We start from the raw sequence: 25,919 nt of genomic DNA on the forward strand, positions 1-25,919 counted from the left end.
CCTGCATTAGAGAATCTCAAAGCTCTTTGCCGATTAACCTGAGGTGAGCATTAGGCTACCCATTTTACAAGTGAGCTAAACTGGACCCAGAATAGTTACGGTCAAATAGAGTTAGTGACCAATCCAGGAAAAGACTGTAGGAGTCCTGATCATAGGTCCTCTGCTATATCCTGATGCTTGAAGGTATTCATTGGATTTCCCTTAATAAAACAATGAGGTATATGAGTAGATTACCGGCCTCTAGCAGCTTTATTAAGTGTCCTGTGACATCACCCCTAAACTGTTTAGTCACATAGCAAGTGGCATTAAAAGAAACCCCAAACCCTTGACACTTCCTGTAAGTGCTGTCCAAAACTAACATGGTGAGCCTGCCCTCAGTAACACCAGCCTTACACTGGAAACAGTTTTGTGGCCTGTTATTAACACAGTTTTGTGATTTCTTTGCAGTGTAATCAGAGCCTTTCCTCTCATCACATCCTGGAAACCACCGAGGTTTGAAGATGGCCGAAACACCAAAAGAATCAACAAGTAACATTGGACTGGAGGAAATGGGCACAGAGAGGCAAGAACCCAAAAAAGGTTGGTTCATGTGAGCTGGCCTATGGATAGACGTCTTCACATCTTGGGAGGGAGGGTTACATTGAGAGTCAGGCTGGCTTCCTGCAGTCTACCCTTACGGACCCTGTATACTTGGTGAGCAAGAATTACCCAGCCCTCTAGTTGCCTCATGTGGGAGGCTAATCAGTTACAGCTACTAAACAAACGATTTTTTACCCTAATAGAGCTTTCAGGCAAGTATTAGTCCTTTCTTACAGGCTTTGTGTTTAAAGCAATTCCTCCAAGCAGAGTTAGGGCCCACTGTTGAGCTGTGCTATGTTCATGCTGAAGATGAGGAAGCAAAGTTAGCATTAAGGCCCTTAGGAATCCAGATCTTCTCGCTCTTGGGTGAGTGCTATGACAGCTAGGCTATAGGGTCATATGTTACCTTTTGCACTCCCTGTCTCCCTCTCTGTCAGTCCAGTGAATTTTAAATTCATTTATCCCATCTATAGGACTGACTCAACCCAGAATAACTTCTAGCTTGGCAACCAGAGGCACTCTTATTGGACGTCAGCAACCTGGGATGACCCCTCCCAGGACAGGAAGGAGTTAAACCCAGGCCTCCTACTTCTAAGCAGATGCTTTTCTAACCTCTAGGCAGACAAGGTTAATCGGGTGAATCTGATATCTTTTATTAGACCGACTTAAATAGGTATTAATTCCATCCAGGAAGAGCACACACCAACTGCAGAGACTTCCTCAGCCTTATGAAGGGTTTTTAAACCCAAAAGCTTGCTAAAAATTTTTTCCAACTATTTAAGTTGGTCTAATAAAAGATATCAGATTCACCCAAAGAACCTTGTCTGCCTATGTCCTTAGACCAACACAGCTACAACCTACGCTCTTCTAACCTTTAGGATTTCATATGAAAGAGGCCACCTCCACCACTTCCTCCTTCAGCTCACTTCAAAAGAAAGCTGTGAGGCAGTGCTGTCTGCCATTACATTTTGTGGGGAACCCAGTCCTGTCTGCAAGGGTTCAGCATGCTCTGGGAATGCATACCAGATGAAGCCTTTCTAGGTTTTACATGGAGAAATGCTTTCTTTCTGGAGGCCAACCAGATATGTGCTGAGCTGCTCATCCCTGTCAAGACTGGGGAATTTCTGGGTGTGTGTAGGGATGCAACTCTGGGTCCCTGGAGAGCTTTAAAGTCTAATAGGAAGGTGTCTCTGGAGTTTAGGTGTCTCCAACTTCAAAGAACAGCTGAGTAGGGGGTTTCAGGATTGCAAATGTAATTGCCTGAAATCTGCCTAAACTCCCACTTCAGGCCCCCAAATCTGGCCCTAGGTGACTTTCCTCAAGGCCATACGGGAAGTTTGTTGGAAAGTTTGGAATGGTAGCTAGGTTGTCTGTATCCCAAGCTAGTGTCTTAATCACTGGGCAATTCTCCTTTAAGTGCTGCTATACCTAGGGTGTCTACACATGTGCCTGACTGCACAGTTGTTACTGCACAGTCATTTAGTACATGCTTTAGCTAAAGCCAGTACTAAATGATGGCACAGTAACAACTGGAACTGCTCAGTCCTGGTGCTGCATGGGTCATCGCCAACCCTACTCATTGCTACTGCGCAGTAGCAGCAGTGTCATGGTTCAAGCCTGCTCATGCTACATCCCCATAGAAATGAGCTACATCACTAGCTCATTGCTATGGCAATGTAGCATCTGGTGCAGATGCACCCATACAGTAGCTAAATCCAATATATGAAGGCCATGGGCATTAAAGTGCTTTTCCTTCCATTGCAGGGGTTTGGGTTGTAGCCGTGTTGGTCTAAGGACATAGGCAGACAAGGTTCCTTGGGTGAATTTGATATCTTTTATTAGACCAACTCAAATGGTTGGAGAATAGTTATTAAGCAAGGTTTCGGGTTCAAAAACCCTTTGTCAGGCTAAGGAAGCTTCAGCAGTTGGTGTGTGCTCTTCCTGGACCATTGTACATTCTTTGTTCTCGCTGCTTAGCTATACAGTTTATCTAATCCATGAAATATCCAGTCACCATGACCTCTGTGCCCTAAGTTTATTCCTTGTGCTGCTTATTTGATGAAGTATGCTTGTAGTAGGCAGCATTTCTGACCCTCTCCTGACATGACATAGCCCCTCAAGAGCAAGCCGGTACTCTGTTCTGCAAAAACCTACTGAGGCCTGATCTCACTGCTAACTCTCTCTCTTTCTCTTTCTCTCTCCAATGTTTAGAGCAGAAAACATTTACAGTGGAAGAAGCTGTGGAAACCATCGGGTTTGGGAGGTTTCATATAGCACTTTTCCTGATTATGGGCAGCACTGGCGTAGGTTTTTACCATCTACTAACTTGATCCTAACCGTCCTCTTATCAGTATCCTGCCTGCTGTTGTCAAACGGAAATCATGGACTGTGTGGCGTAGATTCAGATCTCACTCACCATTGAGTTAATGGGCTCAAGGGGGGGAAATGGAGCCAGCATTTATTCTGCTTCACTCTCTTTCTGGTTGTTCATTGTTTAGCAAACAGTACAAGTAAGCATACAAATACCCTTGTTATCATCTAGCATTAGACCCAAGGGATATGGAGCAAGACAGTACCAAATGCTGTTGTTAGCACAAGGTGCTATCATTTGAGCTGAAGAAATGGCTTCACTGGCTATGAGTAAATAGCACACTCTTGTCTCTACTGCTGAGGCCAGCTATGAGAGGGGGACAGGACTGTGCATGTTAAAAAAGTGAAGTATTATTGCACTTGATGGCCTAGTCTTTCAAAAATGAGTAAATAGGGTTAGGCTCCAAAGTGCATAAGTGGCCCTAAGCAAGGTGATCTGCTTTTCAAAGTGTCTGGAGGACAGAATGGTTGTCATTGTCCATATTGAATCCACTTGGTCAGAGCCTCTTTTTCAGGGGAGGAGTCTTTCAGTCTCCACCCAGAGATGAGAAATTAGGTGAGAAGCCTTCCTTGTGGTGCCACATTTTTCCGAGATTCTCAGACAAGACAATAAAGATTGGGTCCTGCCCTCTTGGCCTTGCTTTGTAAGTGATTCTGTCCTGTGAGAGTTCAGGACATCAGTGGCAATAATATTGAGAATTTTTATTCTCAATATTTATGCTGCAGGGAGGACCTAGAACTCCCAGTCATTATATCAGTGGAGATCAGGCGTACTGCAGACAGGCTTTGACATACTCTGTTTTGGGGGAGGAAGGAGGAGATGCCAATCCCCTATTCCTTACATTCCCCTTGAATGATTATCCAGATTGTCCAGTTATCCAAATGAATGTCCTTGACATACCAGAGCACCTGGGTTCCAGCCCTAGCCTGACTGGACTTTCTCTCCCAACACATAAGAAACACTGCTCTTTTGCTGAGGTTGGATCTCACCCTTGCTTAATGTGTGTATTTGTTCCTCAAGGTGGCTGAAGCCATGGAGATCATGCTAATAGCTGTTGTTTCTCCACTCATCCGCTGTGAGTGGCAGCTTCAAGACTGGCAGGTGGCTTTAGTGACAACGGTGAGTGGCTCACATCATCCCCCTTTACCCTGTCCTCTCTGTTACCATTGTTGGGGCGTGGTTGTTGGTTTAGTTTTATTGCACACTTTACAAGAGCAGAGGCAGCTCAGCTGCAATGGTAATGAGGGCCATATAAGTAGGGACCTACTCAAAGTGAAACTTCATGGATTTTGTGGAAATTGCAAAATTGGGCAATCTATGAGAAATCCATGGACCCCCCCCCCCAAAAAAAACCCAAAAAAACCCCAAAACCCCAAACAAACACAAAAATTTACTAAAAATAAAATGCTGGCTCCTCAGTGGGAGCCAGCAGTCCTCCCAGCCACACAGCCCACCAGGGGAAAGAGGGGGTAGGGAGGGGCGGCTGCTGGCACACAGGCGGGCAGGGCCACTGGGGCCTCTTGGCCAATCAGAGGCATGGGGGGGGGGGGCATATGATAAGCCCTCAAAAATGGCAGTCAGCCCTGCAATCTGCCCATGAAATTGGCCGCCTGCCTCCTTGAGTTGGTTAGGCCCTTACATATAAGCACCTAAATAGAAAACCAGCACCCAGTTTTTATATATTTACTTATAGATGCTTTGAAGGCTCATCTTTGCATTGTCTGAATATACCATAGACATTAATGAATTCATGGCAGGTCTTCATAATACAATGCAGGGTTGAGCAGAGACACCTAGCTCTAAATGAGCCAGCTCAGGTACCAGAAGTAGTGCTGGTGACCTGTAGTGGTCCATCAGGGGCTTACTAGCCCTGCTGAGAAGTGGAATATATTAGCCTGGACAAAGTGCCATGCTAGTGTGGTTATGTTGCTTCTGTACCCAAGTTAGCTTGTGTATTTCTACACAGCACTGAATTGCACAGTGCAAATGCATTCTCTATCTCCTAGCAGCCCTTTGAGGGAAGGAATTGTTGTCACTCACCAGAAAAAATGAGTGACTTGCCCTGGGTCACAGGGAAAACTTGTGACAGAGCTAAGGTTAGAAGCCAGATCTTCTGAGTCCAGTTACTCCATCTTAAGCCATTTTCTTTCCAAAGGCTTGGTATCATTCATCAGGAGGATCAGAACTGAAATAGTGAGGGAGGCTGCCAGTTTGGATGAAGGCACCTTATAAAAACTGTGCATGCTGACTTTGTGTCTGACTCAGGTCACTCTTGTTAGTGCCTCTATTTCAGAAGCAACCACAAATTTAAGAGCAGTGCAGCAAATAATTTTGAGGTGTGGGAACCCCCAGCTAATTAACTATATGTTGTTTTGCTGCCTCACAGATGGTGTTTTTTGGCTATATGATATTCAGTATACTCCTTGGATTGCTAGCTGACAGGTACGGTCGCTGGAAGGTGAGTGAGTGTTCTCAAACTTTCCATTTTACTTACTATTAAGTGTTCAAGCCAATCTCACAGGAAAACTGTAACAATAAGATTGGCTTTTATGTGATTCTTGAGATGTACCATACTCTTTACAAGCATAACCCAAACAATCCTCTCAACATCCCTGTTGTTATTTTTGCATACCCTTACCCAAGGACACAAAGTGACTCACAGGCAGGACTGGAATGCAATCTGGGGCGATTTTTCAAACATGGGCCCCTAGTTATGCCTCCAAAAACATAGAACATGGTGAGCATCAATACAGGATGTGCAAACTATTAAAAAGTTACTACCCCACTTCTGTACCCCATGTATTTCCAGTATTAGAAGTGTTTCCAGGAGACTGGTCCCTGGCCCCTTTCAAGATGGGAAACCAGGCTCTATGAATGTAGACACTGGTGACAGGGAATCTAGACTGTGTAGTGTAGTTGAGTAGTGGGAGGTTGAAGCATTTAAAAATGAACAAGGTAACATTAACATCAACAGGATGCAAAGCTGTGGATCTTTGGCTCTTTTTGTTTCCCCTTCAGCTTGCTCTAAAGCCCATTAAAAGACTTGTAGCATGAGTTTGCACTGTGGTAGCTGTATGCCCAGTCAGAGACACTCCTGAGCATGCCCTGCCCACCCATTCCTGCTCCAAACCTAGAAATGTGGTTGTAAGGCCACTCCAAGGTTAACCCAAGGGCCACTCACAAGTACTCCAGAGACCGAGATCTCTGAGTAGCTTTAGGGCAGGGGTGGGCAAAATGCGGCCCGTGGGCCAGATGCGGCCCACCAGGCCATTCTAGTCAGCCTGCGAGGCCCCTAAGAAATTTAGAAAATTAATATTTATCTGCCCTTGGCTCCTTGTCATGCAGCCCTCAATGGCTTGCCAAAACTCAGTAAGTGGTCCTTCACCCGAAATAATTGCCTGTCCCTGCCTTAGGGGGACACTTCTGATGGATGCCTTTCCAGGTCCACACAGGAAGAGTTGAGTTGGGTCTGTTTGGAAGCATTTCTGCCAGGAGACATGCTGGCACTATGGTATAAATCAGGGTTGCCAACCCATGACACATGCCAAAAGTTGTACGTGGCAGTCTGGGAAGGGAACATGCAGCATAGCAGCAGATATAGCAGGAAGCAGAAAGCAGAGGAGAATATTAGGCTGGGAACACAGGTCTGGGAGCAGAAGGGGGAGCAGCAGACGGGGCAGGGGAAGGGGATCAGAGTGGCACTTGGGAAGGGTGGGCAGGTAATTTGTGACACATCTGCCAAAAAAAGGTTGGCCCCAACTGGTGCAGACAGACCCGTAGAGACATCAGCTGGCTTTGGATCAGGTGCTTTAAGAAGCCAGCTTGGAAGAATGAGATTATGGAAATTTTTGTGCCAGCTCAACTGGAGGTGGTGCTCACCAAGCAGAAGTGTTTGCCCACCGCTGTTCATTTCAGCAGACTCCCAGACACCTGCACTTGGAACGTTTGAATGGGGTCTGCTGATTTCTGTTTTACTAACAAATACCTGCTTAAAGTGCTCTCTTGAACAGGACGATATCCTGGATTGGGGCTTAATTTTTTTTCCATTCTGACCTCTCCCTTTCAGATTCTGCTGATCTCTTTCCTGTGGGGGGCCTATTTCTCCTTGCTGACATCATTTTCTCCATCCTACATCTGGTTTGTTTTCCTCCGAGCCATGGTAGGATGTGGCGTGTCCGGCCATGCACAAGGGTAAAGTTGTACTTCAAGCATTATGGCACTCGTGGCAGCAATAAGTATATAAAAATCCAGAACATCTGGTATGAGGGAAAGGTTGTCTGAATGCTACCTATGTCCTACTTGACTGGTTAAGTGGCATTTATCAAGTAGATAATCTGTTTTGAAATTGTGTGTGTGTATGTGTAGGGATGGGGAGGGTAGGAGAAGGGATAAGTGGTGAGGAAAACAGCAAAAAAAAATAAAATTGGGGTGTCAAAATGCTTATCTCATTGAAATTTTCCAATTGGTGTGACTGATAATCAAATTAATTTCACTATCATGAAACTCAAAAGAGAAACAATCTGTAAGAGATGTTAACTCAAAGTACCCAGACTATGAATTACTTTGAAATGATTTTGTTAGTCTGTTAAAAATAACGTAACTCTTTTAAAGTACAGGTTTCCCTTGTCAACTGCTGGGGTTAGGTTCCTGAAAGTTCCTGTGTTTGGCAAAACCATGGTTGGCAAGACAAAAGGCTTATGGGAAAAACAGCAGGTGGCAGGCTGATGTGCAACCACAGAAAACCATGGTTACTCAAAACTGTATACTGTGGTAGCCAAAATGGCATATAGAGTATTAAGCATGGATACTCAAAACCGTGGTTGGCAAGGGAAACCTGTATACTGTTCTATAGGGTAAGAGTTCAGGCCATGGTAGCCTGTGACTGGTTCAGGCTAAAATTTCATAGGCCTGAGGAGCCATTAGCTCTTCTAGACTTAAGTCCAGATTACCATCTTTTCTCAGATATAACACACATCTTTTTCTCCAAAGTAGCCCTTCAACATTAGAGTGCACGTCTTAAGCGGGGAAGCTCGGGGTGGGAGGGGTGGGGGTGGGGTTGGAAAAGAAGCCTGCCTGGAGACACTACATGCCGTAGCTATTGGCTGAGCATCGTAGCTTGGACTGAGGCATCAAGTGAGCTGCAACAGTATCTTGATGAGACTAGTGATGTGGAAACAACACTTTATTTATAGGAACTTATATAGAGAAGTACTTATAGTATAGAACTAAACATTTTGCTACTGCCCTTGAATGTGTCTAGGGCCTAACTTTATGTGATACAGAGTAAGCCGACTAGAAACATAGAGTATCCAGGAAGTGTGGCAAGCCAAGAGGCAATCTGAATGAAGCAGCTGGCACCAGGAACTTTCTAGTGCCACACTTCCTGGACACTCCATGTTCCCATTTGTCACGCAGTTGGCCATGACTTTGAAAAAAAACATTTTTTTCTACATTCTGCCTTCCAAAAAAGAAGATTGGGGGGGGGGGGGGGTGGGAGGGGGAAGAGGAAGGAAGAAGAAGGGACATGTTATATTATGTGAGAAAATATTATAATATATCCCATAGCATTACACTTGGCTTCCCACATGCTGATCCTTATATACTGTCAAGGTGGAGGAAAGGGAACTCAACAGAGAGACAGTCAGCAAGAGGCCTCTTAAGTGGGGGAGGAATGAGCAGGAATTAAAGGAAAATTCCCATGTTGTCTTGAAGGTAATACTTCACAATTTCATTGAACCTTGCCAATCTGACTGGAGGTTTATATAGCAATTCCCCCCAAAATTATGCAGTCTAGAAAAGAATGGGACCAATACTTTACATTACATATTAATGAGTGCATTAGTAAGTGTACCGACAAGGTTCTTTGGTAAATCTGATATCCTTTCTTAGACCAACTCAAATAGTTAGTAAGTGTATGTTTTATTAAGGACATATATAAATGGCTAATGGCTATTGAAAGGCTACTCAAATGTAAAAAACAAACTTTGCACTATGGTTTAAATAATGAACGATTGCTTTAGTAACATACACAATTTCCACTGAAATGTAAATTGAGTGCAAATTGAGGAACTTCACTGTTACATGTTTATTGACAATGAAATCTAAAATTGATTGAGCTGGCACCTTATTTGTATATAAATTGTCATTCTCTTTGTGTGTGTGTGTGTGTGTCTACGTTTCAGGCTTATCATAAAAACTGAATTTTTGCCTACAAAATACAGAGGATATATGTTGCCCTTATCTCAGGTAAGATTAGGTATGTTACTAAATCTCCTAGACCAGAATCCCAGGAGATTTTGTGTGTCCAAAAATTCTGGAACTAAAATCTCAGCCTCCTTTAATGAGTTCCAGAATATCTGAATATGTATTGCACATAGTGTGTATTCTGAATTATTAAACACATTTATTTGGGTGTGGGTGTATATGTGCGTGCAGAAGAGAAGCAATTTCTTTTCTAACAATTGGATGCTCCATACATTGCACTGAGACATTGATTGATAGCTGACATCCAACCTTTTGCTTACAATGTTTATACATGTGTTGCCCACTTCAGGAAGACTGACATTGACAGGCTGTCAGTCAGGAGTGAGGGTCAACAGCTGAATCAGTTTCCTTGATAAAACTATATGCACAGCAGCTAAGAATTGCAGAAAGAATAAGTTCAATGTCACGCTGCACCTAGGGAGACTGGACTCCCAGTTTGGAACTATCAGCACTAAACTGGGGGCTGGTCCAATGTGATTTAATTTTATGCTCCAGCTTTTTATATATTTGTAAACCAGAATTCAAAACACATCTCAGATTATAAGAAGTGATGAATGATGTGGTCTCATACTAGTTGTATATGTACACCAGGCCTGTGCAAAGTGGCTAGTATTTGCTTCGGATTCAGATTCAGCCAGTTCGGGGGACAATGATTTAATTTGGTGATTCAAATCACTGTCTCAATTTGATTCGGCCGAATCAGCCAGGCCAGGTCCATCCCCCACCCCTCTCCCAGCCCAGCAATGGCTGCCCCAGCTCCCAGCACTTGGGAAAAAGAAAAAGCTCTGGCTCAGTGGGTGCTGCTGGGCAGGGGACAATCCCTGCTGCCCCCCACTGCCCCATGCTGCATGAGGAGCTCTGCACAAGCCTCCTGATGCCCCTGTGCTCCCCCAGCCCTCCCCAAACAGGTGCCTTGCATGGGCCAGCTCCAGCCCTTTAAGAAATAAACAAAAACCCAAAAATCCCTAGGACTCACCGCTCCTGGTGGCGGGGGGTGATCCCTCTGCACCACGTGGGGAGCTTTGCACAAGCCCCCGAAACCCCGAGGCCACTGCAGGAGTGGTGATTCTTCCAAAGATTCGGAGAGCTTTGAATCGAATCGGATCTTTTAATTGGTCCCCTGATTCAATTCGGATTTGGAGATTCAGCCACCAAATTGGGCCGAATCTCCTCTGAATCGAATCACCACCCAAAGCTTCGCACAGCCTTAATGTACACATCAAAACATGTTCAAAAGGGGCTTAAACAGGGAAATTCTCAAAGAACTGAGAGTCAGGAGTGTGCAGTTTAATACTTGCAGGTTAGGATTGGAATAATTGTTACTGCTTAACAGGAGCAGAATAAGACTAGAGCTCCTTGAATTATTTGTGAATGTTTTATTCAATGGGTTTAAGGCCTTTCCATGTGGAAATTATCTGTAAAGCATTCGTGCTGCTTATGCATTTCTCTGATTTTTCTACCAATAGTTTACAGAGATAAATGTTGGCCTCTGCCTTGCCCATGGGTTTGGTGCCAATGAGTGTTTGATTATCATGTGATTCTCTACTTGACCCACAGGATTGATCATTGTTTCTCATTTGTCATTTTTGGATTACCTAAGATTTCTAAATAAGAGCTATTCTTTACTTTTGCTTGCAGATTACCCAATAACAGAGTACAGTCTTCACAACTTGGCTTGCTGTTTGCCATTATTTAGATCTTGGATGAATAGGCTTCCAAATATAGAGCCAGATTCTTCCTTGATGTAAATTGGCATTGATTTTGATGGAGCCAGACCAATGTACAGCAGTGGAAATCTGGCCAATTATTTGCACAGGTGTTCATGACTGAATTATCTACTGCTATAGACATTCGTACGAGAAAAAGTTTGTTTATATTAATGTTTGAGAGTGAGCTAGTAAAAAGGCTCATGAATCGCAGCATCAAGGGACTTTATTTTGCAATAATAACCACCCCTGGTTATCTATATTCATGAAGATTAGAATGAAACTATCCTGAGCCTTTGTCTCAGCTCTCCCCTAAAATTCAACTGTGTTGGCAGTGCACATGCTGGTGGAGTTTGAGCCATATCTCTCCCAGAATATGAATCTATAGTGGGAGAAGGCTGCTCAGACTGAAAGAGAGCACAGAAGGTTGAAACAGACCTGCCACCCTAATTACTTCCTTTCTCCTAACCTATGGCTTTCTCTTTGAAAGGTGTTCTGGTTGGCAGGTTCCCTATTAATTATTGGATTGGCATCAGTGGTTAACCCAACCATAGGCTGGCGCTGGCTGATCCGAATTGCCTCTATTCCTGGTGTCATTCTTATCATTGTGTTTAAGGTAAGGAAAAACCCTTCTGCCGTTCACCCAAAAGGACACAATAGGTCCAGAATTTCTAAGTACACTTAGCCAACATTAGGTCCTGTTAGCTTGACCCCACCATTGCCCCTCTCTCCACCAGAACCCAAAAAATCCTTGCATGGGGATAGACTTGAAAAGACCCAGGTCCTTTGTAAAATGCTAGATTTGTCACCAGGAAGGTATTGCCCCCTCAAGAAATCATCTTCTTGCAGCTTGGCTGCTTGTCTGGCATCATTCTGCCCCACAGCAGCATCCCACGATCAAAACATGCCAGTCCCTTGGATTCATATAATGTCTTCTACCATTTATAATGAGAATTAGGGAGGGCATATATACACATACATGAGAATAGAGTGGGTGGAATCTTTCAGGGATCCACAGGAATTAAGATCTTTCTGCAGTTCAGACCCTAGGAAAACTAAAAATCCATTGCTGTGAGCCTTGTTCACATCTCTCTCTTCCGAGGAATAATTCACAAGAAAAAGCATACCAAACAAAATCAGCTTTTTGCCAGATTGAAGTTGCCTGGTATTCATTATTTAACTATATAAAATGATATGTCTAGATCAGGGGAACATTTGATGTCTACGGCTGTCTGTGAACAGTTCTGTATTTATACCATTATTTGAGGAGTATTTATACCATTACTAATGCTCTTTGATTAGTCAAATAAATAAGAAGGAAGTTAAAATTCAGGTTTCTGATCAAATGAGTATACATGTACATCTGAGATGACTACATATGCATTCAAATATAAATGATAATTTCTGTAAATACCATGGGTCTTTGGAATTTAACTGAAAATTGTGTAATTCAAGCTAGACACCATGATTTTTTTTAGTGGTAATACCATAAAAGAGGCAGAAGCACAGTGAATGAAATTCTTTAAAAAGTTCAAACAAATGTTTTTGAATGTCCGCCCGATTCTGCTCTTTATTCCAATAATATGCCTATTTTGTGATGCATTTGAGGGGTGACTGAACCATTGTGGTGAAACCAATGCCTCCTAGTTTTGCCTGTTCCATGATTTTAATGCAGAATCTATTTGAAGCTTGAGAATTTTTTGTTAATAGTCCCATATTAAAAATGTAATGAAGTAGAAGTATTGTTACAGCTATGATAGTTCAGGAAATGTACAAAAGGTAAGGGTGTTTTGTCATATCTTTTATTGGACTAGTTGAATATTTGGAAGAGATGTTGGACAAGCTTTTGGGCACTAAGTACCCATCTTCAAATATGAGAAAGATGCAGATACAGGCTGAACTTAACAACAACAACAAAGATTTGTGTTCCATAGTTACACGAAGTTAAAAACAGACCATTTCCTCTGTATCTGCCTCTTTTTCAGATCTGGAGAAAAGCACTTCATATGCACAAGCTTGTGCGAAATCTCTCCCCACTATACAGTTGACCCAATAAAAGATAACACAAAAAGGTCTTACTTCCCATCTTAAAATGTTTGAATCAAGTTACATGTTTCATTAATACTATTATATAAGTATTTTGTCTGGTTTTAAAACATGTCTTTTATTTTTGTTTATTGAATGCCCTAGAATTGCTGTGTAATGGTGCTTGTTTTCTCTCTCCATTCTGTGAGAACACTTTGCAGATGTGCAAGGGATTATTCCTATCTAAAGTCCTTACATGGCCCTATTAATGTACTGGTCCAAGTTCTCAGTTTGAGTAGATCAGTATTGCTTCCCTGAATGATGCTACACCTATTATAGTATCCTACTGTACTGTTGCTGTAGGAGAAGGGTGCTTTATATCCAAAAACTTGTCAACTTCCTCTGCCAACTGTATGGTTGGTTCAATAAAAGATATCACAAATAAAAACCCTTGACTTTGCTACATGTATTTATAACCACTTAGCATCTAGCTTGATGTTAACAAATGTACATTCTCAGTAGAGTGGAAAACTGAACCTGGTAGCTCAGTATTGACCTCAACCAGGGTGGCAGGCTATTTGGGGTGCTGCTAGAGCCTTTGAAGGGTGCCGCAAGGTGTGAGGCAGGCAAGGTTGTTTGGGTAGAGGTGATGTCTTTTATTAGACCAACTGAGTAGTTGGAAAAAAGTTCTTTGCAAGGTTTCAAGCACAGTCATCCTTCTACAGGCATAGAGAGTCTCTGATTGCACCTGAAAGCTTGCAAAGAACTTTTTTCCAACTTCTCAGTTGGTCTAATAAAAGATACCACATCTACCCAAAGAACCTTGCCTGTCTATATCCTTAGGCCAACATGGCTACAACCAAAACCCCAGCAACAAGGTGTGAGGAGATAAGTGAAGTATAATGAGACAAACCGAAAAGCCAGGGTACCTGGATGATGTCCCACCCCTACTGCCCAGCCCCTATTCAGAGAGGTAAGAACTGTAATATATAAATTAGTTTTTGAAATGGAGTGACACGTAATTCAAGTTATAGAGGGGTGCCTCAAGTCCAGTGAGGGGTGCCCTGAGTTCAAAAAGTTTGAGAACCAGTGCTGTAGATAGCAGAAAGAAAAGAAAAAGAAAAAGGAAAATCCAGTCCGTAGTGGGCTCAATTCTACTTCCCATAGGTTCAAGATATGAAACATATAAAACCTCTTCCTAACCAGCCTGTATTTGCAGTTCATTCCAGAATCTGCCCGGTTCAACGTATCCATTGGAAATAACAAAGCGGCCATTGAAACATTAGAGCGGATTGCCAGGATTAACCGCTCAGTAATGCCCGAAGGGATCTTAGTGGAGTCTGTTAATGTAAGAGATAAAACATCTTCTATTATGTTGTTGGTTGGATGGGGTCAAGGAGATAGAATTATCAGGATTTTAGGGGATGGGGCTAGATTGCTAAACTTCTGCTTTTATTCTGAGCTTTTCTGCTGTGTTGGGTTTCATTCCAGTGGAGTATTGAATGGTATGAGGCAGAAGACAGTGTTTCTGTTGGAGGTGATAATCTAGGCTACTTTACTTGAAAGGACTTATTTTTTACAACCACCTTCTTCATTCAAATTAACAGTGTGTTGGGAAGCAGTTTGCTATTGTGTCCATGAAAAAAAAAAAGCATTCAGGAGAGCACTCTTGAGTTTACCCATTGACATCCCCAAGACTTTTCTTACAGGCTGACAGATCTGAAGGCAGGGATCTCACACCTACCCTCTCCTTGAAGAGTGGTTTGTTAAGAGGCTGTTTTCCTCAAAGGGACTTTCTAGGGTACAGAAATAACCAATACCTTCATGCAAGAATGTAGTGTTTAAGAGAACGCAGGGGGTGCATCCAGAGAAGTGCTCACCTGCGGTTTGCAGCACCTTAAACTGCAAACGGGCACGTGCAATTTGCAGCACGGCATCAAAATTTAATACCAGCAGCTCCAAGTATAAAAAAAACTGTGCCAAAAAAGCAGCATGGCACATGCTCCAGGAATATGCACCAGCAGACATGGAGGCTTGGCCCTTCAGGGAGATGCTTTGGCTGCTGGCCAGAGTGTCTCCCTTCCTTTAGGTGTCCCCCAGCTCCTCCAGCATGATGGGAGCTGGGAGGAGTGGGGAAACAGGAGTTTCCCCAAAGCAGGGCAATTTGCCCCACACCAAACTGCATGTGCAGGGTTGTGTACTGCGGCAAAAAGTAGTGGCACAAGTTTGTGCCACTATTTTTTTCCCTGCTGCAAGCGCACACCCCTGCATATGGGGAAGTACTTGGGGAATCAGTATCTCATCTCAGGGAGAGACCACGGCTCCAGGAAATAATTCTGGACATTTCCAAAGATTGGGCTTTACCTTGGATCTGAGGAAACTGTAGATTGTTGTCCTGAATCAGTGATTATCAGCATCACCTCTGGTATTAGTGAGGTTCCCCGTGCAGCCACAGGGCATGGTAGCAGCAATTCTAGAGGACATAGTTCTACATGGGGAGCTGAAAAATGTCCTACTCCCCTTGCAGCCTCAGCTCTCACTTGTAAGTTGGATACCCGGCACCTATTCCTCTGGTCAGTGAACTGATAGATTTGCACTGGGAGGTTCAAATAAGACAATCCAATGTCAGGGTTAGACTGAGCTTAGCATGGCTTTGCACATTGTGAGGGGCTTATATGAATGACCAAATGGTTCAGGGCAACATAGGCAGACCAAGAGTGGAAAGTACTCATAAACTCATTGGAAATGAGGGAAATCAGTTCAGTTCCAGCACAACAACTACGTGTAAGTCACAACCAGCAACTAGAGGGAGTGGAGCACATGGAAGCCTGCTCTTTACTGATTACAATCAATCCAGACCTACTTGTCAGAAGCAGAGCTGCCATGGTGGTCTGGTTGAGGAAGACACAAATCCAAGTGGCCAAAGCCCGTCCTCAAAAATCATCACCCACTTCATTGAGGTCTCTTGTAGGCACGTCTGCTCTTTATCAAGCCCTATAGGCACTTAGATCTGGGACAGAAGTTGCATAAATTGGTTTGAGCTCAATCAGTTAAGTCTGCTGCTACATTCAACTAGGTTTATCTCAAACTGGTTTTGGCCATTTTGAAACTGGTTTATGTGCGCTGAACTTCTGTTCTGTTACAGGTTGCAACCAGTTTCTGATCACTTAAACTGGTTTGTGTAATGTTTGTGCCTAGCCTTATTGTTGTCCTTGGCATTTCATGTGAAGTGGTACTGTTGTAGAGGCAAACAATTAGATTTAACCAGAGAAGCCTTCCTTGTGAGCTTAGTTGAATTTCTGTAATAAAATCTTACTGGCTTTGTGACGGCTTTTGTTAAAGTTATGCACAAATCCATGTTAAACAAAGAAAGAAAATTAACTTGAAATATCCATGTGAACTCATCTCCCTGTGGATTCTTTGAGGATTAACTGCCTCTTGTCAATTTTGGGACAGCAAGAATCTCACCCTAGACAAACCAATCCCATAGCTGTTATTGTTAATCTTCCCTTGTATAGCTGTTAGCTCAGATTTTGACACCTGGTAGGTACCATAATCCAAAAGCAAATGTCCAGCTTCAGACTTATGACTCTGTGTCTTTTAACATCATTTTATATCTTGTTATGCAGAAGGGAACAATGCAAGTGTCAATTAAGACAGCATTAGACCAAGTAGAAACAAATGAGTATTCACCTAACATCTTCTAAAATAGCCTGTGATTCATCCAGTATTTTCATAGATTTCATAGATTTCATAGACATTAGGGCTGGAAGGGACCTCGGAAGATCATCGAGTCCAGCCCCCCGCCCAAAGGGCAGGACGTCAGCTGGGGTCATAGGATCCCAGCAAGATAAGCATCCAGTTTCATCATGAAGGTGTTCAATGAAGGCGCTTGAACAACCTCCGGCGGCAGGCTGTTCCAGACTTTGGGGGCTCGGACAGTAAAGAAATTCTTCCTTATGTCCAGCCTGAAACGATCTTGTAGTAGTTTGTGACCATTCGTCCTCGTCATCCCTTGTGGCGCTCTGGTGAACAAACGTTCCCCTAGATACTGGTGATCACCCCTGATAAACTTGTGGGTGGCCATCAGATCACCCCTGAGCCTGCGCTTTTCCAGGCTAAAGAGCCCCAGGGCTCTCAGCCTGTCATCGTAGGGTCTGCTTCCCTGACCCCTGATCATGCGCATGGCTCTTCTCTGGACTCTCTCAAGCTTCTCCACATCCTTTTTGAATTGTGGAGCCCAAAACTGGATGCAATACTCCAGCTGCGGCCTCACTAAGGCCGAGTACAGGGGGAGAATGACGTCCCGGGATTTGCTTGAGAAGCATCTATGGATGCAAGCCAGCGTTTTGGTCGCTTTACTAGCCGCAGCATCGCATTGCAGGCTCATGTTCATCTTGTGGTCAATGATGACCCCCAAGTCTCTTTCTTCCATAGTGCTAGCCAACATAGCACTGCCGAGCCTATAAGGATGCTGCGGGTTTTTCTTCCCAAGGTGGAGAACCTTGCATTTATCGGCGTTGAACACCATCAGATTCTCATCCGCCCACTTGCTGAGCCTGTCCAGGTCAGCCTGGATCACCCGCCTGTCTTCTGGCGTGGATGCTTTGCCCCAAAGTTTGGTGTCATCGGCGAACTTGGCCAGTCCGCTGACTCCAGTGTCCACATCGCTAATGAAGATGTTGAACAGTATGGGTCCAAGGACAGAGCCCTGGGGGACCCCACTGGTCACAGGACACCACGATGAGTGACTTCCATCAATTACTACCCTCTGGGTCCGACCCCGGAGCCAATTTTCCAGCCAGTGGATCGTGGGGGACCCAAGGCGACAATTGGCCAGTTTCTCCAAGAGACGATCATGGGACACCAGATCGAAGGCTTTTTTGAAGTCAAGATATATGACATCAATCTCATCTCCCTTGTCCAGGTGATAGGTCACCTGGTCGTAGAAGGAAATGAGATTGGTCAAGCAAGACCTACCCGCAACAAACCCGTGCTGGCTATCCCTTAAGATGTTGGCGTCGGCCAGTCCATTAAGGATGGCCTCCTTAATAAACTTTTCTAAGATCTTCCCCGGGATAGAAGTCAGGCTGATGGGCCTATAGTTAGCCGGATCCACTTTCCTCCCTTTCTTGAAGATAGGCACCACGTTGGCCTTCTTCCAGTCTTCGGGCACTACACCAGAGCGCCAAGAGTTTTCAAAGATCCGCGCTAGAGGCTGGGCTATGATGCTCGCCAGCTCCTTGAGTACCCTGGGGTGAAGATTGTCAGGGCCGGCTGACTTGAAGGTATCCAGCTTCTCAAGATGTTCCTTCACAAAGTCAGCATTAATGGAGGGCAGGGGATCACCCTCACCCGGACTTCCCGGCCCTGTAGCAGGCACAGGCGTCCCATGGGGCTGATGTAAGACCGACGCAAAGTACCTATTTAATAGGTTGGTTTTTTCCTGGGCATCAGTTGTCAGTTGCCCCATCTGGTTCAGCAGGGGTCCAACGTTGCCCCTGCTTTTCCTCCGGCTCCCCACATATCTGAAAAAGGACTTTTTATTGTCCTTGATGCTCAAAGCTAGCTGGAGTTCAGTTGCAGCCTTGGCTTTCCTGGTCTGCTCCCTACAGGACTGGACCAGCGCAGAATAATCCTCCTTGGAGGTGACTCCCATCCTCCATCCTTTGTAGGCCTTTCTTTTTAGCCTCAGGAGGTCTGCTAGGTCCCTGGAGAGCCAGGGGGGCTGCTGTGCCCTCTTGCTGCCTTTCCTCCGAGATGGAATAGACTTAGTTTGTGCGTTGAGGATCGCTCCCTTGAGGAGCAACCACTCTTCTTGAACTCCCCTCTCCCTGCGGTCACAGTCCCTTAGGGCCTCACTGACAAGCCTCCTGAGCTTGTCAGTTGGCTTTCCTGAAGTCATGGACTTGCGTGTTGCTGACCGACTTGCCAGCTTTTTGGCGGATGGTGAAGGTGATCAGCTCGTGGTCGCTGTCACCCAGCTTCCCATCGATCACTAGGTCGCCGACTAGGTCCTCCCCAGTAGCCAGCACCAGGTCGAGCAGCGCTTTGCCTCTCGTTGGCCCATAGACTTCTTGAGTCAGGTAGAGGTCATCCACGCACGAGAGGAAGCTCTGCGACCGCTCAGATTTTGCTGAGCGATCCTCCCACGAGATGTCTGGGTAATTGAAGTCACCCATGACAACCATGGTCCTGGAGCAAGCCACCTCAGCCAGGTCCTGGGCAAACTCCTGGTCTAGCTCAGGACTTTGGGTGGGAGGTCTGTAATAGACTCCCACCATTGTGTCCCCTGTGCCGTGTTCCCCACGGATTTTAACCCAGAGGGTCTCCAGCCGTCCACCCTGGTCGCCAATATCGGCTTGCAGGGACGCGTAGCTTTCCTTAACATAGAGAGCTACACCCCCGCCCCTTTTCTCTACACGATCCCTCCTGTACAGGGTATAGCCATCTATCCCCGTGGTCCAGTCATGGGTGGAGTCCCACCAGGTCTCCGTGATCCCTATGACATCGTAATTTCTATGAGAGCAGAGCCCTGTGCATGTGGGACACCTGTTCAAGGCACCAGGGCTGCACAGGATGGTGGCCTTATTCCCCACCCTCCCCACAAACACTTAAATACAGATCCTCTCCATGTTCTTCTCTTCAGTTTCTGTGGTCCTTGTGGTGTGGGAGTGTGTTTATGTGTCTACCTTATGCTTCTGCAAACCTGATAAAATCATAACAACAGGCCACATCTACACAAGATGCTGACTGTGTAGTTGTTACTGCTCAATCATTTAGTACTTTTACACACAAGTACTAAATGACTGCACAGTAATCAGCATTACTGTGCAGTAGCATCCCCAATGGCTTTTTGGTGATGCTGACTGCACAGTAGTTTGTTACTACTGCGCAGTAGCGTCGCATCACGCTTTGTGCCATGCGATGCTACTGTACAATAGTAATGAGCTACTACACAGCCAGTGTCTTGTGTAGATGCAGCCACAGGGTGGGAAGGGCCTCTAGGATTGTCTAGAACAGCAGTTGGCAACCTTTTTGGGCTGTGGGCTGGAGTAACCCAGTTCTAATCAGGTGATCCTGACCCAGCCACTGCCACTTTTCCCCGGGATGGCACAGAGAAAGCACCTGCAGCTGGTGCTTTTCCCTGTCCAGTTGAGGAAAACAACAGCTGCTGAAAACCCCCAGTTGTCAAATGCTGATAAAGCCTCACATCTGTGGGCTGGTTCAAATGGCTCTGCAGGCTGAATCTCGCCCATGAGCTGTAGGTTGTCAACGCCTGATCTAGAGTGTTTTAGGGTGTAGACATATAGGCTGCCTATACACGTGCTCGAGGAGGGTCATTTTAATTAAAGCAGTTACCAGCAAGCTGATCTGATTAAAACACATTATCCTCATGTGTATTAAGCCTCCACATGTTAAAAAATGACTGTGGGACCTGATTAATTGAGTCTGCTCTTATGTGTTCTAATTACAACATGAACCAGCATGTCTATAGGCAGCTATATTGTCGCATCAGAAGATCAATCCATCTGTGGAACACCTTTTTCTAACCTTTTGCTGCTTCTTAAATAATTTACAGGAAAGAAGAGGTAGATTCAAAGACCTGATGCACCCCAAATACTTGCGAACCACCTTGCAAATATGGATCATCTGGTAAACATGTTTTATTTCTTACTGGTTAATTCTTTCATTTCAGCATCTACACAGCCCTTGTTAAAAGCTGCCTGTTGACTCTAGTGAGAGGTGGATGAGGCTCTAAGAGACTTGAGGTGATATTCAACGTAGCTGGAATAGGAGGAGTCTGAATTGGTTTTACTCTTGCTTTTATACACTTGGTTTTCACAGTGCTGTACCAGCTGTCTGTAGCACGGACAAAGAACCAGTGAAATAGGTTTCAAACAGAATGTAATTAGTCATATATTAGCTATGTAGGTATTAGCCAACTTCATTGTCTTGGGAAAATTAAAATGAACAGAAAATGAATTTGATATGAAGTCTCATAAATAGCCCTCATACACATAAATATATATTTTAAGGCACCACTCTCTAGAATTGTAACACACTGACAGTATGTGTGGGGGGAGCTCCATGTCCAGAATCTTGCTTTGTCAATCCTTGATTTTTTTCATAATTTTTGTGAAATATGTTTTTTTTTTCCTTTTCCTTCCTGCTTGCCATGTATATAAATTGTGCTACGTGCTAGGGAACCTTCACATTATCTGTGTTCTTAGTATTCTCTCTGCATTCAGCATACAGCTTGTTGAATAGTTTTAAATTCTGAAACATGCTTCTTCAACTGCCAGGGAAAAGAAATATATAACTCCTTAGCCTGTTTATGATTAGGAGCAAGCTGAATTACTTGGTAATGTTGTGATGAGGCTGCCATCATTAATGCCATGATTTTGACAGAGAGCCAGGATGCTACATGAGCTTCCCTTGGCAGTGTTAAAATTTGATTTTAAGAGTCACCACACAGAATGGTGAATGAGGCACTGATGTTCCTACACATTGCCAGTAACAGCTCCAGGGTTTGGTTTGGTTTAAAATATTCACTGTTTGTAGCTCCCCTATCCCCCCCTGGCAGAGAAATGAATGTTTAAAAAATATTTCAGCAAAAACATATACTGGTGTATACTTTTGGCAGCTGCTCTCCCAATCCATATATTATAATGTAGGTCTCAAACAGTTTGCAAATGTTATAAGGTGGGTAAAAGAGTGCTTGTGATGATTTCCAGCCACCTCTGGTATAGAACACAGCTTCTATTTACTGGTGTACAGCAATATATCCCACAGTTTAAAAGAAGGTGGGGGTAGGAGTGGGGAGAAATGTTCTTCAATTGCAGTTGCACAGGGAATGGTGCTGAGCTGAATGCAATTTCACAGACTGGCGTTTGGCAAGGCCATTGGGGTTAACCATCCTAGTCACAGAAGAAGTGCCACAGGATCTTTAATGGCCCCAAGGAATTGGGCTCTTGATTTTGCATTTTAAACAAATACTTGCAAACTGCAAGACATATGTAGAAGCTCGCAGCAAAGGATGTTACATGGCCCAGTGCTGCTGTGCTCGCTTGAGTATCACATTATTCTCTGGGCCAACCATGAAAGAAGGTCATATGCAATGGGCAAAGCTCACCCCTATACAGAGGGCCAGAACAAGTAGTGCATAAGCTGGCCCACTGAAGCCATCCTACCTAAGCCCTCAAACCAGTGTAGGTGGTGCACAAGCCTTAGCTGAGCTTTTCCTGCACTAAGATGAATTCCATCCTTGGGAGAGAGGTTTCTGCCCATTTTACAGATAGGAAACTTGAGAAACATGAAGATCACGGTTACTTATAGAGTGCAAACTCTTCAGATTGGGAGCTGGGGACCAGACCCAAGAGGTTAGGTCTGAGTGCTCTGAGGCAGTACCTCAGTACTACTAATAGTAGTAGTAAAAAGACCAGTGCAGTTAAGAAATGTCCGTCACTGAATGACATGCAAAGACTCATGGGCAGATCCAGTGGGAGGTGCAGGAGAGGGGAGCTGTAGCCACCCCCCACTTGCACCGCAAGCTGTCCGTGCTCAGGGGCTCATCAGCATGGCTGCCAGAGCTCATGTTGCCATAGATCTGGAAACCAGAGAACTGGGCCACCACTTGCCCCTTGCCCACTCCTGAATTCAGTGACAGGGGAAATGGAGGAGACGAACCGCGACATCATTCACCCCCCAGGGTTGCAGAACAGTGGCAACATGGGCTCCAGCAGTAGGTGTCCTGATGACCAAGCTGATGAGAGGTCCCCCATGTGAGTCACACTGCCAAAGTTGGGGGGGGGTTGCAGTTGCCCCCCCCCCCACTAGCTGCCTGGATCTGCCCCTGAATGTTGTAGGTGCAATTGTGTAACGTGCAATGACACAGGGTTTGAATTACACTCAGACTCCTGGGGGTGGGGGGGAGGTTTGCAGCAGTGGCAGCCGAAAGCTGGAAGGAGCTGCTGCCACCTGAGCTGTTTAGAAAGGCATGGGGTGGGCCAGGGCTGTCGTCTCTTATGGAGGGGCTTTTGGGGGGCTCTTATCTCTTATGGTGGGGCTCTCATTTCTTATGGAGAGGTCAGCACCCCCCCGAGCCTCCCATATTTGAACCCTGCAGTGACAGCCACTGTACTACTGGTTACACAAATCAGTGCTGGGATTCAGATTGCTAAATCTTAATGCTTACTTAAATGTTTTGCATGGTAATTTCCATGAGGTGTTTGATACCTGCTGAGCTTTATTCATCTAGAATCTCATGAAGCTGCTGTTATTCTGTCCTTTGCATTGGCTTTATTTTTCTTTTTTTCCCACAGGCTGGGAATAGCTTTTGCTTATTATGGAGTCATCCTGGCCAGTGCTGAGTTACTGGAGCGGGACCTGATTTGTGGCTCTCAGACATCAGTAACAGAAGAATTTGGAGATCATTCGCAGGAAAGCCAAAGCCCGTGTCACTGTCGCTTATTTGCCCCTTCAGATTACCAGACCATGATCATCAGCACAATTGGAGAGATTGCATGTAACAGAAAGTCTATTATCTTTTCTTTCTGTAGCTTTAATACACTGTGCAAAATGTTTAAGTCATTAGATTGACATGCACAAGCATAAATCATCAGTATGATTTGCATGCAATTCATCCTGCATTGCTAGTTAGGGCAAGGCCTGTGCGTCACTTCTGTGGGACTCAGCACTTTGTTCCTTCAAGGAGTCATTATTCTGACTTCAGTCCAAAAAACCACTCAGGGTGAGATCTGGAGAGATTCTTGAGGCACCTCCAGCTAAGTGTATGTCCTAGATCAGTGGTTCCCAACCTTGCGGCGTGACCCAAATGAGGGTCATGGGGGGTCCACAGTAGGGTTGCGTTGGCCCCGCAGAGCCAGGCGGAGTGGCTGCGGCCTCTCCCTCAGGGCAGCTGTGGTTTGGCCCACCCTCCTTCCCCATGGCATGAAGGTTTCTTTACATTTCTTCCAGTCAGAAATTCTGGCTGCAGGGTCATGCAAAGTTAAGGGGGTCCTGCACAGGCTGATTTGCCCCAGTCCCCACACCCCCTAGGGTTGGCTCTGGGTTGGGGTGTCCTGATTTAGGGTCATAGTAAGAAAAGGCTGGGAACCACTGTTCTAGATTATGAAACACATATTACCCTCCTCCTTTCCCAGAGAAGGTGGAAAAGGAAGGTACATCTCATACACTGGAGAATGTCAGGAAATTGAAATTAGATGCTGGTAATGATGCAGTACTCCCATCTTGGAGGTCAGTCTGGAAATGCAAGTCCAGATGAGAAAAAACAAGGAAGACAAGTATGTGTAGCAGCTCCCACCTCCACATGTCAGGTTGCTTTAGCACAGGGGCCCGCCAGGCCATTCGATCCAGCCCACGGGGTCCCTAAAAAATTTAGAAAATCAATATTTATCTGCTCCTGGCTGCCTGTCATGCGGCCTTCAATGGCTTGTCAAAACTCAGTAAGCAGCCCTCAGCCTGAAATAATTGCCTGCCCCTGCTCTAGCACATGCTGGGTCCAGAGCCTGCTGTCTCCACATAGTTTTCACAGAAAGCAGAGGAGAAGCATGCCCACTGGTGTCCTTTCCTATGCATGTCCCAGACTAATCCCCCATCTGTATCAGTCTGCCCCTCACTGTACTTTGACCCTGCTCCTTTCTCCTATGTGGTGCAGGGAAGGGAAACTCTGTGGGAACAGGACCCCAGCCTCATCACTTTTACTTCTCTTGGTGGTTCAGGGAGCTCAGATACTGTGTGGTGGGGGAGTCGGAAGGAGTTGTCTTGAGTTAGCTACTGAAAACATGAGACATGCATAGGTGTCTGTTCTGGGGCTGCACGTCAGATACCTCTATTCACTCAAGATCCAATGCCTGGAGGGCTCTTTTGCATACATTTTGGGATTTTGGTGTATACCTTGTTCTGATAAGTTTTGCTTGAACGGGCCAAAGTGGTTGATTCTTAACATTTTGTGGGCCTTGAGCCCTTGATGACTTGTCCCAGGTCACATAAGCAATCTTTGCTGGTTCTGGGAGTGGACCTCCAGATTCCTTGAGTTCTAGCACACTGCCTCTAACCAAAACACCATCTTTTCTTGCCCTCTCACAGTAGCATTAGCCTGTGATTGATTCACTAATTTGACATCATGGCAGCTCTTGTACAAGAGCAATGTGAGTCTAGACTGTGCATAAAGCAGGCATCATAAGTATAATACAGGAAGGCAGGCTCAAAGACAAAAGTCCTGAAATGGAAAGTAGGATCCTGGTGTTGGGCAACGGTTCTTCTGTTTCTACTACCAGGGGATGATTCCTAGCCAGGAAATAGTGAGCAACAAATAAGGTCTAAAAACAGGTAGAAAATCTAACCCCAGTCTGACATGCTTGTTTTATTCTTTTTTCCAGTAAATCCCTTAAATATTGTAGGCATCAATTTTCTAGGAAGACGACTGAGCCTGTCTATAACAATGGGATGTACTGCTCTGTTTTTCCTGCTCCTCAATGTCTGCACGACAAGGTACCTGTACAATTTGTATGCTGGTAATGGTATGGCTGATTGCAGTACCATAGTCAGATGGCAGGGCCTGTTAAATTCTCTGTTTGCTAATCAGCCACTCTGATCATTCTCTTGGCAGTTGCACCTCACTTCCCAGCAAAAATGTGATAGCAAAAGCCATAATGAGAGCTTGTATTACTGAGACTACGTGTCTCATAAAATATACTGTAGGACATTTACTAGCATGCTGTAAGACCCTGAAAATAATTACAGCCAGCCTATGCATCAAGCTAAGTAAACAAAATCCATTGAGAGAGCCACTATCTTTGGGGGGTTTTTTCTTCTTGTGTAATGTGTGTTTTCTTATTCACCCAGCTGGGGAGTCCAAAGGGAGTGGAGGGTGCTGATCTATGTGAATTAACAAGGTCTGATTGTATTCACTAAATGAATGTTGAATGGAGGAAGATTTCCATATCCTT

The 25,919-nt window shown here is 44.8% G+C and overlaps 1 protein-coding gene across 2 annotated transcripts in view; it reads left to right on the top strand.

Annotated features, from left to right (window-relative positions):
- SVOPL (SVOP like) overlaps positions 1-25,919 on the top strand; it is a 38,211-nt gene that overhangs the window by 4,636 nt on the left and 7,656 nt on the right. Inside the window, exons 2-12 of one of the 2 annotated variants that reach the window (XM_006264693.3) lie at positions 448-579; positions 2,791-2,882; positions 3,971-4,069; positions 5,337-5,408; positions 7,017-7,141; positions 9,133-9,196; positions 11,411-11,536; positions 14,165-14,293; positions 20,528-20,601; positions 23,271-23,473; positions 25,350-25,461. In XM_006264693.3, coding sequence (XP_006264755.2) covers positions 501-579; positions 2,791-2,882; positions 3,971-4,069; positions 5,337-5,408; positions 7,017-7,141; positions 9,133-9,196; positions 11,411-11,536; positions 14,165-14,293; positions 20,528-20,601; positions 23,271-23,473; positions 25,350-25,461 — 1,175 coding nt within the window. In that variant the 5' untranslated portion in view covers positions 448-500. The remainder of the gene's footprint in view (positions 1-447; positions 580-2,790; positions 2,883-3,970; positions 4,070-5,336; positions 5,409-7,016; positions 7,142-9,132; positions 9,197-11,410; positions 11,537-14,164; positions 14,294-20,527; positions 20,602-23,270; positions 23,474-25,349; positions 25,462-25,919) is intronic. The other variant, XM_019489230.2, reaches the window with a different exon arrangement.

The sequence above is a fragment of the Alligator mississippiensis genome, chromosome 4, assembly GCF_030867095.1.
Source record: "Alligator mississippiensis isolate rAllMis1 chromosome 4, rAllMis1, whole genome shotgun sequence".
Taxonomy (NCBI): Eukaryota; Metazoa; Chordata; order Crocodylia; family Alligatoridae; genus Alligator; species Alligator mississippiensis.